The 13,618-nt window shown below is 29.7% G+C and overlaps 1 protein-coding gene across 1 annotated transcript; it reads left to right on the forward strand.

Annotated features, from left to right (window-relative positions):
• The first annotated feature begins 5,179 nt into the window (after positions 1 to 5,179).
• On the forward strand, positions 5,180 to 10,889 carry LOC145202334 (legumain-like). The gene is made up of 15 exons (XM_090082219.1): positions 5,180 to 5,470; positions 5,624 to 5,721; positions 6,082 to 6,112; positions 6,193 to 6,243; positions 6,359 to 6,444; positions 8,396 to 8,471; positions 8,561 to 8,623; positions 8,717 to 8,786; positions 8,872 to 8,990; positions 9,344 to 9,433; positions 9,525 to 9,611; positions 9,711 to 9,824; positions 9,927 to 10,088; positions 10,223 to 10,290; positions 10,387 to 10,889. Exons 1-15 carry the CDS (start codon positions 5,357 to 5,359, stop codon positions 10,424 to 10,426), a joined length of 1,269 nt encoding a protein of 422 aa, XP_089938345.1. The 5' UTR covers positions 5,180 to 5,356; the 3' UTR covers positions 10,427 to 10,889.
• The last annotated feature ends 2,729 nt before the right edge of the window (positions 10,890 to 13,618 follow it).

Here is a 13,618-nt window from a genome sequence, read left to right on the forward strand (position 1 = left end):
TAAATTTTGTTCATTTATAACAATAGCTTGGTATATGTTTTTAAATTTATTATCAATTTTTTATTGATACCATGGCATTCTTGTATTTTTACACTCATTTTGTGGTGAATGTACACTGCCAATATATAAAGAGTTGAAACATTTATATCAGTATAACAAATTCACAGTGGAAATTAAACCGACACTTTTGACTATTGAATATTATGTACATTACTTTTGTGACTTGTTAAAATGACAACTTTTAAGTGTTCCAAATGTAAATTATTGCTTTCCTATATTGATGGAGGAAGGACAGTTGAGGCACTGTCAACAAGTTTAAAAGAAAATTATCAACTTTCTGAGGACAACTTGTGTTTCATAATCAGTGATATTCAAAGGTACATTATTCCGTCGTTTAATAAACGATGGATACAGGCGTCACGGAAAAAGGATGCTTTTTTATCTAAGAACAGTGATTGGTTGGATTCTGAATATTGTGTACCTTTACCTAACTCAGAAGAGGCAATTACCGACTCCACGCCATCTACTTCTTTTGAAAAACGCGGAAGACCGTGCGTGTCTTATGGAGATTCGTCAGAATCCAGCAAAAAAAGAAAAAATACCATGTTACTTAAGGAATATGGATTTGATCACATCTTTAATACATATCTTCAGGCGTTGCGTTCAATAGGAGAAGAAGCAGAAGCAAAACTTGTGGAATCATTAAGGATGGCTGATAAAGACAAAAAAAACTTAATATCGAGTTTTATGGAAAACGCAAGCCAGAAAAATATGCTAACGGATGAAGAAGCACTCAGCGTGTTTATTGACTTAGATTTAACAAAAGCACAATATTTGTACATGAGGAAGGTGACAAATGAACGAAACTGTTCCATATTCCCACCATATTGTAAAATTCAAGAAATTAAACAGACCTGCTATCCACCATCTTCTGCAATAGAAATTACGAACACACATGCGAAAATTCTGGAACTGCAAGATTTATTGGATCACACTGTAGCTAGAATTTTGACTACAGATTCCGTGTACAGTATTGAATTCAAACATTTACTTTTATATAGTAAATGGGGCTGTGATGGTTCCTCTGGCCAAAGCCAATACAAGCAGAAACTTCCAGAGGAATCTGAACTTATTTCTGATGCAAATTTGTTTACTAGTTCTTTGGTGCCTATCAAACTAATTGATATAGTAACTGGCGCAGTTGTTTGGCAAAATCCGGCACCTTCATCAGTTCGTTTTTGTCGACCTATATGCATAGAGTTTTGCAAAGAGACTCCCGAGAAAAATAAAGCCGTTGTAGATGAAATAAAGAGCCAAATAAACTTTTTGCGGCCGTCTATAATTAATAAAAATGGTAAAAGTGTTCAGGTAAAACATGAGCTTTTTCTAACAATGATAGATGGAAAAGTGGCTCAGGTATTAACGGATACACCTTCTGGATCTACATGTACAATATGTGGAGCTACTCCACGGCAAATGAACGATTTGACTAAAGTGGCTTCTAGGCCTGAAAATGAAAGTTCGTATCAATACGGATTGTCTACATTACATGCCTGGATTCGTTGTATGGAAATGATATTACATATTTCTTACAACCTTTCTTTCCAAACATGGGCAGCCACAAGTGAAGAAAAAAAACGGCTAAAGCAAGAGAAGAAGATCTTGGTGCAGAAACGTTTTCGTGAAGAGCTAGGGTTGATCATTGACAAACCAAGACAAGTAAGTGGTAATACCAATGACGGTAATACTGCTAGAAGATTTTTTTACAATGCAAGCTGCTCTGCTGAAATCACTGGAGTGGATGAAAATTTGATTAAGCGATTTTACATAATTCTGCAAGCTCTCTCCTCAGGTGTTATGATAAATGCTGAAAGTTTTGGTAGTTATGCTGTAGAAACTGCCCGAATCTATGTGACCAATTATGGATGGTACTATATGCCATCTTCAGTACACAAAATCTTACTTCACGGAGAAAATATCATAAAGCATTTTGCAGTACTTCCTATTGGTCAACTTTCAGAAGATGCGCAAGAATCCCGTAATAAGGATTATAAAAAATTTCGCCTTCATCATGCCAGAAAATGTTCTCGATCAGTTACAAATGAGGATGTATTTCATACCCTTCTGTACACTTCCGATCCGTACATCACCAGCATTAGAAAACCGTATAACAAAAATGTGTAGGAACTTGATGAAGATACTCTGCAGCTTTTGAAAGTCAACGAACTGATTTCAGGAACTAAAAGTCCTTATGTAGTTGTGATATAGTACCTTTAACATACCTATACATTATTTCATAAAAACAACTATTTAAAAATTGTTCTTTAGAAACTGTTTTAAATATTTCTATAATTAGTAGGTAAGCATTTTATGTACTTTTCGTCGTTTCTAATAACTTTAAGATATTTTCATATATTTGTAAAGAATTATGTTAAAGTGTAAATTATTAAACTGCCAATTTTGAAGTTTTTGATTTTTATTTATTTATTTTTAATATTGTATTACAAAAAAATTCTTACAAAAAGTATTTCATTAGAAGCGTCATATACTATTTTACATTTGTGCAAATTTTCAAATCTCTATTTTTAGTAACAAAAAAGTTATCGATTTTTGGTCCGAAACACACCTTTATTTTCCACTGTGCGCCGCACAGTGACTCAAAACAGCAAAAAAATGGTAATAAACCCCTCACAACTTTTCTATAAATTAAGTGCCCTTTTTTAAATAATATTAAATTGCAATAATTTTTTATTTCAAAAGTATAAATAATTGTTTCATAAAACTTTTGTTTTGTATTTTATAGTTAAAAGAAGTAAAAAAATTTGATATTATTTTCAAAGAAATCTGAAAAATGTGAGATTTTTATTTAACTAAAATAGAGTATTTTTAATTTAAATAAAAGTGATTTACTTAATTTTAAAAGTGATTTACATAATTTACTTAATGAAATAAAAAATACTGAAGAAGTTCGCAAAGAAAACTTAAATAAAGTAAATTATGATACATTTATACAAAAAGAAAATCGTTGGCTTCAAAGAAATCTTATGAACAATAAAAATAGTCATTTTGGTTCTGGAAGGCCCCATAAGCAATTGAGTGTTGTTGGAGAGCAAAGCAAAAGAAAAAAAAATTAAAAGAACTAGCCACTAAACATCATGAAGCTCTATTTTTAGCTTCTGCAAAAAGTGCAAATGCTGCTGGAGAAAAAAAAAAAAGCTTCTTTTTTAAAAAACAATATGTCTGATGTTTTAGAGATAGAAAAAGTTGATAAAACTTTGGATAAAACCTTTCCCATCATTATGAGTGTAGAGGAAGCTCTTGCATTAAAAATGAACACTGATCTCAGCGATAAACAATATCAAATGATCAGAAACTCAGCTCTTGTTCACAATGTACATATTTATCCTACCTTGCACGATATTTTGGTGGAAAAATTGAAATGTTATCCTGAGAATATACATTTTTCTGAAATTTCTGCAAAGTGTACTCTTCGAAGCATGTTAGATCACACTGTGAGTAGAATAACTGAATGATTGATATGCCTAATTGTGGTCAAGGTAACGAAATATTTGGAGTTTTGTATGGAAAGATTGGTTTTGATGGAGCATCAAGCCAAAGTGTTTATAAACAGAAATACTTTGAGACAAGCATCACAAGTATAGAACTTAAGAGTGAAGAAAATCTTTTTAGTACAGCTTTTGTGCCTTTATTGCTCAAAGTAAAAGATGGCGAAATTTGGAAAAATGCAAATCCTTCAAGTTGTCACTTTTGTAGACCTCTTCATCTACAATATAAAAAAGAGAGTCCAATTTTATCCAGAGAAGAAGAATCAGATCTAAAAAACGTTTTCCAAAGTTTTTGATATTGCAGGAAGAAAGGTGATCTTTAATATCAGCTATAGAGTTGATCTTACAATGTTTGATAATAAAGTAGTTAATGCACTTACAGAGACAAAATCCACTCAATCCTGCAATGTTTGCAATGCTAAACCCAACGAAATGAACAATATTGGTTTATTAAAAGCAAAAACTGAGAATGAGTCAGCCTTGGGGCTTGGAATTTCAGCTTTGCATTGCTGGATAAAATGCTTGGAATTTATTCTTCATTTGAGTTATAAAATTGAAATTAAAAAGTATAAGCCAAAAACAATTGAGGAAAAATTATCTGTAGACTTAAAAAAAAAACAGATTCAGGTACTCTTCAGAGAACGGTTAAACTTATATGTTGACATGCCTAAAACTGGGTCTGGAAATACCAATGACGGCAATACTGCCAGAAGAGCATTTAAAAATAGTAAAGCTCTTTCTGAAATTACTAAAGTTGATTGTGATATAATTGAAAGATTGCATAATATTCTCATAACCATATCTTGTGGATATTCTATTAACATCAATGAATTAGATTTATACTGCACTGAAACAGCTAAACGTATAGTGAGTTTGTACAACTGGTATGTTATGCCTCCCACTGTACATAAACTGCTGCTTCATAGTTCTTCCATATCACATAAATTACCTTTGCCAGTCGGGGTATATTCGGAAGATGCACTGGAGAGTTTAAATAAACAGATAAGAAATTCTAGACTTAAGCACACGGCAAAAATTTCAAGGTTAAACACAATGATGAATCAGATGCACTACCTTCTACTAAGATCAGATCCAAAAGTATCAAGCATATCTTTTAGAAAACATAAGAGCTATCGAGGAAAACCGTTACCAGATGAAGTTATTAAATTAATTGTAATGTAAATAATAAAATGAATGTAATAAATACAGTTTTTTTTCTCTATGTATCAACCTCCTTTAAAAACCATTTTTATAAAAATATCAAGTAGAGTAATATATCAAGATAATGTGTTTGTCTTGAAGATTCTAAAACTTGAAAAAAAAAATTTTTGTACGCGTATAGTCACCTTAAACGCGCGTATTCGCGCATAAGCGCGCGTTATACGCGTCGAAGCTACGCATAAAAAAAAAATTATTAATAAATTTGAAATCTTTGACCCAAAAATTATTATTTTGATATATAACATTATTGATTTACAATTTATGTCAAATTTTATTTAATTTTTACCGTTTTTTGATCGTTCTGAGTCACTGTGCGCCGTGAAGGTGATGGCCAAACAGCAAAATGATTGGATAATAAAAAATCTCCTAATAATCAAAAAAAAAAAAAAAACGATATCTAATATTTAACTAAGGTCAGTAAATGAGTCTCACGTGATTGACATGAGTTACTTGATACTACTACAAAACATAAAGAAAAACAAAGCACAATAGGCTTTTTTTTTATATAAAAGCTCAGGATATAAAACTTTTGCAACTACTGTGATAACTGTCCGGCGTTGGAAGCTGAAATGAAATTCGCTCTTAGTTTTCTGTCTTTCGCTTTATTGCTTCATGTATCTGAGTCAAAGCATTGGGCTTTGATTGTTGCTGGCTCAAATGGATGGTACAACTATAGACATCAGGTATATGATAGTAAGAAGTAAATACCAAGGTAGTTCTAGTGATCAAAGTAATACCTCAAAGGTCATTTGCGGCTAATTCAAGTTAATGTTGTTTTAGCAAATGATATTTCAAGATAAATTTTCTTATAATATTACTAATGCTTTTGGTTTTAGGCTGATGTTTGCCATGCATACCAAATCTTACACAAACATGGTATTCCTGATGAGAATATTGTTGTTATGATGTATGATGATATTGCGAATTCCACTAAGTAAGTGTTGCTTTGGAAAATGCATAAAGTTAGTTAAAAAAATTTGTTTAATGAATTTAACCAATTTATTTCAAATTAAATTGGTTAGTTAATTTTTGATGCTTAGTGATAATAACAAAATATTGTGTGTGTGTGTGTGTGTGTGTGTGTGTGTGTGTGTGTGTGTGTGTGTGTGTGTGTATGTGTGTGTGTATGTGTGTGTGTGTGTGTGTACACACACAATCTTTTGTTATCAGTACATGCTAAATTTAATGAGTACTTAGTAAATATCTTGCATTAATTCATTTTATTGTTATTATAATTTCTAATTAGCTAATATGAAAGTAGTATATTAAGAAGAATATCCCTTTTCTCTTATAGTAACCCAACACCAGGCATTATTATTAACAAGGTATTTTTTAAGTTTTGTTTTTGAATTAAATGTTTCTTAATCAAGACTTATTTTTAAAGATGTGATTTGTTCTTCTTTAGCCTGGTGGCAATGATGTGTATCATGGTGTTCCAAAAGATTATACTGGAGAAGTAATATATTGTTTAGATTATAAAATAATGCTGTAAATTCATCACTATTTAGTTAATTGTTTTGTGGTTAAAAAAAGGTTTTTTTCTACTTTAAGTTAAATACTTCTTTTTTTAGGCTGTAACACCTGAAAACTTCTTAAAGGTCTTAAAAGGAGACAAAGAAGGTTTAAGGGGAGCTGGTAGTGGCAAAGTTATTGATAGGTTATACTTTTATTTTTAGTTTTAATTCTAAAATGGGTTTTCTTGACATTTTCCCCTATGGCTAGTTGAGAAGCAAAAACTCAAATTTTTTTTTTTTTTATTAGTTTGAAAAAAAAATCTGTGTTTTTTCTGATTTATATTGTGAAACAAACGCTGATTTTTTTATTTTGTGAATGAACTTCAATGCTTTCTGATTACTATAAGTAGTTATAGATAGTTATTGTTTAACTAAATATATATACTTGACCCTTGTAAATAATTTAATTCTATATAACATTGAAATTTGAATCAAATAGTTTAAGGTTTGGAAACCAAGATGAATATCAAATCACATTTTTAAATCAGTGAAATTCTTCTCTTCCTGAACTATCTTATAAACTTTCAAAAGTGTTTGTACTTTTATTACAATATCTAGTTATACAAGTGTAATGATGTTTTTAAATAAACCTCATAAAACTAAACAACTTACTCTAAATAATCATATTTCCATTAAAAAATAGAAATGACTTCTATAGAGTATCATTCTATACAAAAAAATATCACTTAGTACATGCTGCTTTTATACTTTTTGTTCACATTTCTAGAAGTGCTGCTGGTGCTATTCACAATGAGCAAATATGTTAGTTGGAAAAACAGCTTATGCTAATTTTATTTTAAAATAAGACGAAAACCATGACATATTTTCTCTTATTTTCTAAGTTAAAAAAAAATATTAAAAAATAATGTTTGACATATAGAAAATTTATTATAAATGAAGAAAATTTATTGAAAATATATATATTTATTATCATATGATTAGTATCATAAGATATATTTAGTATCAAATGATTTGAAAAAGTTAACTTTAATCAATTTACAGAGATTTTCCTCATAAAAACAACTTGGAACAAAATGAAAAAAAATAATAATAATTTTAGGAATATTATAATTTTATTAGATCTCCTTCACCCTTTACTTTAGCTGTCAAATGTCATAATTGACTGATTTGATCCCCTGTTTTCCCATATTTGAAATTTGATCCTAGGTTTTCCCATATCTATTTCTAGAAGTGATCATACTTCTAGAAATAAATATGGGAAAACCTAGGATCAAATTTCAAGGATTGGTTGTTGGAATACAATGTGTTACTAAGTGATTAAAGCATTGTAATCCATGTCCAAGAGAAACCTGTTTTTTTTTATTTGGATGATGATGTCTCTATCAATAGCTTCAAATGTCTTTTATTTTTGGTCTTTTCCACAAAAATCAGCTGTTATTCCAATCATGTTATGGTTACTGTGATGATTTTGGCCACTTTAATAGATGGAATTTCAGTTTCCTTTGGGGCTTTTTTATACATCTTATCCTAATTCAATGTGGTCCAGTGCTTATTTGCTACACTCATATTGCTTTAGAAAAATTGAATGAATTTTAGTTGATATACTAAACCTAGTCACTCTAAAAATTTAATTCAATTTTTTATTACTGTTCTTGTCTTAATTATACAACCACAGAAGATTATTTAATTTAAAACAATACCCTGCTAATAAGATTCTTTACACATACATTCTAATACCTAATAACAATACTTTTCAATTTTGATTCAAATTCAATGACAAATGTTTCTGTTCACTTCTGTACACTTCTTTCTTCTGTTCACTAAAAAATGAGTAAATTTAGTGAAAATTTCATTCAAAAATTTTTGTTCGGTTCATTTCTTTTCTCTGGTAAAATAATGCTAAACTTATATCTTCTTAACTTAGTAAATTTTTTTTTTCATTTATATATTTTAAAATTAAATACAGCTATAACATAACTTTAAAGCATATTTGCATGTAGAAAGGTTTAAAATGCATTTTTTTCTGGTTTAAATATAAAGAATAGCTATGAGCTAAATCAAATTTCTGATTTTATTTGAATTTCAATGCTTTGTAGAGGGCTTATAGTAACTTTATATATATTGTATTTTTAGCGGGCCTGATGATAATGTTTTTATTTTTTTTGCTGATCATGGTGCTCCCAACATAATTGCTTTTCCTTCTGATGAGGTACAACTTCTTGTTTTATCATTTTACAGTTTTTTACAATGAAATTTAATGAATGAAAGTAATTATGCATATCTGATTCTAACACTTAGCTCCATGCTAAAGACCTAAATGCAGCAATCCAATATATGTATGCACAGAAAAAGTATCGCCAGGTATTCATTTAGACTTAAAATTTTTTTTTTTATGTTATAAAGTTTTATGTTTTTGTTTCTATGGTAGAAAAGTTTTTTTATTTTTATGTTTAGATGGTTATCTATATTGAGGCTTGTGAATCTGGTTCAATGTTCAACAACAAGTTGCCAAATAACATTAATGGTAACAAAAAGACATTTAGGTCAATTATTGTTGAAGCAAATGCAAGTTTAATATAGCTATATTTTTAAGTTTTATTTTACCATAGTATTTGCTACAACTGCAGCAAATGGTGCTGAATCTTCATATGCTTGCTACTATGATGACGAACGACAAACATATCTGGGTGATGTTTATAGTGTAAAATGGATGGAGAACTCTGATAATGTGAGTGTAAAAAATGGATTTTAAAACTGGATTTTCCAAACACATTTTCCTTTTAACTTTCTCTGGAGTAGTAACTTTTTTTAAAAAATCAGTATAAATACCTGGTGCAGTTAGCGTACTTACTTTTTTTTAACAAATGAGTAAATTGTATATGCAGTAATCACTTGTTTTGCTAACTTTTTTAAGGAATTGTTATGGGAACAGAATAGTTATATAGACTTTTAAAAGAGATTTTTTGTTAAATTGTTTTATAATTAGGTTAACTTGTAAAGATTTTAATGTTATCTTCTTGTAAAATTGAATGTGTTAAGTTTTCCCCATATTACTTTTAATCACTTTTTGCATTTTCTAAGGCAAATTTTGAGACGGAAACATTAGAGGAACAATACAAAGATGTTCAAGAAGAAACAAACACAAGTCATGTGATGCAGTTTGGAGATATGGTTAGATTTCAATTATTTATTTTGTTAAATTTTTTTTCTGTTTTTTTTTTTCTTTGATTCTGGTCTGTTTTTTGGTTTAAACTCTCTTTAGGCAGTGAGTCAGATGCCAATAGGACTATTTCAAGGATTTGGCAATAAATTTTATTCAGGCAATGAGTATTCTCAGAAATCAATAATTGTAAGTTTTTGTTAAAAGGTTTTTTTTTAAACTGAAGTCCTGTGTCACAACAAAGATATTTTTATAGGTCATGTAATTACAAAGAGATTTCTCATTTAGAATGATGCTGTCCCATCTCATGATGTTGTGCCAAACATTCTTTCACAAATAATTAAAACAGGATCACCCTCTGACCAAGCAGATGCTCAAGAAGCATTAAATAAAGTTAACCAGGTATTAAATTGTTGTAACATGTGTTCACCATATATTATTAGTCATAAAACCTTGACCACAGTTCATAACTATTTTGTTTTTATATGTAAATTTATTTTCAAGAAACGCATTGAATGTCGGGATGTTGTTCGTAAAATTGTCAGTCAACTTGTTCAACCGAGGAAACAAGAGAGAATTTTTAATAAACCAGCAACACCTTATTATGAAGACTGTTATCAGTACTCAGTAACTCAGTTCAGAAAAAGTTGTTTTAATTTTAATGAGGTGCAAGTTTAAATATTTTAGATTAGAAAGTTTTTTAATGTTTGCTCTTCTGCAAACTTTTAAAAAAATATTCTTCAATTAATTTTAAAATATAAGAGAACTGATTCAAATTTGAAATGGTTTATTTTATTTAGTATGAGCACGCATTAAGACATGTTTATGTTTTTGCTAACTTATGTGATGAAGGCATACCCACTGTCCGGTGAGTTAAGCTTTGTTTGTTAATTCAGAATTTACTTAAAATTTTATTTTTACTAACTTGAGTTCATTTTTATAAACCACATTTTGTTTTTTAAAGGATTTTGGGTGCCATTGAGAATGTATGCGCTAATCGTTAAAATGATAAACTTTAATAGACATGATTTGAATGAAAAAAGTGAGAAGCATGTCAAATGTATTATAGGATTTTTTTTGATCTTGTAGAACTGTTATAAATAATCTGTTTAGAGAATCATGTTAACGATGTGAATATTTTTTTAAAATTTCTTAAAATTAAGTTTTATTGAAATTTAAACCTGAATGTTTTAAAATTTATTTTGTATAGTTATGTAAATGTATTTTTCTGGATTTTTAGTTTAATTTTTAATTAGTTTAATGTTTTTAATTTAATTAGTTTAATGTTTTCCTATTAAATTTCATGATCACTGCTGAGAGCTAAAGACATTTTTAAAAAATTATAGTATAATGTTGTTTTATTCATATTGCAGTACAGAGTTTTTATTGTAACAAATTTTTATTGATATCTTTTTAATCTTATTTTATTTAATAATAAGTTAAAAGACTTGTTAATAATTGCACAAACATGTTCGTGTTATTCTGAATGTAATATCTACATGGTGTCCATACAAGCTGCAAATGCTAGCGAAATGTACTGTTTATAAAATTTTAGCCAGCACTACTTAATGTATCAACAAATGACTTTTCAAAATTTTACTCAAAACATAAAAGTTGCTACTTTCGATTATCTAATGACCCCCACCCAACCCAAATAACTGAGTGGTTAATCTGTTCATCGCCACTGAGCAGGATTTCCACTGCCTGGTTTTTATTTAACTTAAAATAAATTGACTTACTTGTAGTTTACAATGTATTTTACAGTTGTACGAACTATATGATTACTATTATTATGTAAGTATACCTTATTGTCTTATTAATAATATGACAATACATCTAATATAAGATGCTATATCATTATATATAAGATATATTAAGCTTAATATATATAATAATATAACATCTTAATAAGATGTTATATCATTAAAATGCAGTTGTTTATTATTAATATCTATGATTATTATTAAACCTTTTTATAATATATATAATTTATGTATGTTAAGATCCCTAGTAATATATCAATCTGACAATAGAACTACATATGCATCATAATAATGTAATACCATTCTTACTACTTAGTGATTTTAAAGTTACGCCAAAGTTAAGGCAACTCATAACAAACTTAACACGGTCGCTGCCGAGCTATTTTAAACTATGCGTTATTTCTTTGCCGAGCCATAATGTCTGCAATGATTAATTTTTGCCGAGGTTGTTTTACGTGGTTTCATTTTGATTGCCAAGGCTAGATATCAACATTTCAATAAAAAAAATATTTTTAATCTGAAATAATTCTATAGTATTTTTTATTCTGAATATAACTGACAAAAAAAAGCACTACAAGTATACTCGTAGTTTGGCATGGTGAAGAAATTTTTTTCTCCAGTGCCGAAATACTCGTAACACCGTAATAAGTATAACTCATTGCAGTGACTAAATCTTTTCAAGATGTAATTGAGAACTTGAAAGTTTTAATTAAGAAAGTAAGATGTAACTGAGAAATACAACATGTAATTTAAAAGTCGCAATATGTAATTTAGAACATGGAAGATATAATTAAGAAACGAAAGATGTAATTTAGAAGATGAAAGTTGTAATTAAGAAACGTAAGATGTAATTGAGAAGATGAAAGTTGTAATTGAGAAAAGCTTGTAATATATGTTTCAAATTACATATTTCGATTTCTTATTTACATGTTGTGTTTCTTAATTACATATTGCGACTTAATTACATATTGCGTCTAAACAGCAAATATGGGGTAGATAAAACAATTTCCTTGCTTATCTTTAAAGAATTAGTTGTTACGGATTTATTGAGTGAACGTTTAATGAAATTATGCTTCGAATCACCAATAATAGCTTCCACTGCTTGTCTTCAATACCACCGAATGAAAAAAAAATTCCCAACCAAACCATGTCGAGTATGCTTTGTATCAAATATGTTTGTCCGAGCAAGATATTCATATTCAAAGTTTTTGGTCCATAAATCTCATTTTTGCCATACAGATATCGTCAAAACTTAACACATTTTTTGTTTTTTTCTATATTGAGAAGCTCTTTATTGCTGCTTATAAAGTTGGAATGCATTGCCTCGGTTGTTTGTTCACTAAAGAGTCCCAAAGAACAGGTATTTCTAGAAATGAACTGAGGAACATGGTGAAAAAGAGTATGAACTTTTGGTGTCACAGTTATTGAAAGTCTTAGGTACAAAGATTTGAACACCTCAATCTTCTGACTGTAATTGGCTTCCAAATGGTTTCCAAAACAGGCTGATACAACAGCATGAAGTGTTTGAAATGCATCAGTGAACTTTGCCACTTCTTGAGCTTTGTCTATTGGTGCAAGAGACTCCCACAGATCAAAATTTTCTAAAACCTTCTTCCATTCATTTCAATTGAATTGACCCCCATGGTATGGTTGCATGCTAATATGCAGCTTTAAAGGCCATTCTTTAGCACCTGGCCACACTTGAAGCAAGCCCTTGAATATGTGATTTACAACTCTCAACGTGAGATGCAGTTCCATGGGCAGAATCAAGTCCGCCCGTGGAACTGCATAGGCGCCGAGTCCACGGGGGCAACAGAGGCAGTGGCCCCCCAGGAAATTTATACTAATAATATATTATCACGGATTATTACGGGGGCGAATAGATACTCTCGCCCTCATGATAATCCATGGTTTTATATTATTAATATAAATTTCCTGGGGGGCCACTGCCTCCGTGGACTCGGCGCCTATGTCTCTACGGAGAGGACTGGCAAAGAACAGACGAAGAAAGTTTGCAAAAGTCTTAAGCAACTTGCACAAAAGGTTGTGAATGAAATAGATTTGTAGAATAACTACTTTCTAAAGATTGGCATGGATGATGGTAGATCATTTTTTAAAGTCACTATAGGAGTTATCCCATGTGAGACTAACCTAACTCAAAAAAGCTATTCTGAATGTAATATCTACATGGTGTCCATACAAGCTGCAAATGCTAGCGAAATGTACTGCTTATAAAATTTTGGTCGGCACTACTTAATGTATCAACAAATAACTTTTCAAAATTTGACTCAAAACTCAAAAGCTGCTACTTTCGATTACCTTGTAAATGATTTTAGAAAGTAATAATCATAATTGGGATCAAAGTAAGATAAAAAAAATCTGTAATAACTAAAGTAATAGAAAGGTTATGAACTAAAAAATTTTATAAGCAGT

The sequence above is a fragment of the Hydra viridissima genome, unplaced genomic scaffold (genome assembly GCF_058129835.1).
Source record: "Hydra viridissima isolate aposymbiotic clone 2 unplaced genomic scaffold, HvirCarnegie_v1 scaffold_3, whole genome shotgun sequence".
Lineage (NCBI taxonomy): Eukaryota > Metazoa > Cnidaria > Hydrozoa > Anthoathecata > Hydridae > Hydra > Hydra viridissima.

Bases quoted from the DNA above. Each gene is read 5' to 3' on its own strand.
- LOC145202334 (XM_090082219.1), top strand. From the start codon at position 5,357: ATGAAATTCGCTCTTAGTTTTCTGTCTTTCGCTTTATTGCTTCATGTA. The intron at 5,471-5,623 runs GTATATGATAGT...TTTTGGTTTTAG, and splicing joins GGTACAACTATAGACATCAG to GCTGATGTTTGCCATGCATA. The intron at 9,434-9,524 runs GTTAGATTTCAA...AACTCTCTTTAG, and splicing joins TGATGCAGTTTGGAGATATG to GCAGTGAGTCAGATGCCAAT.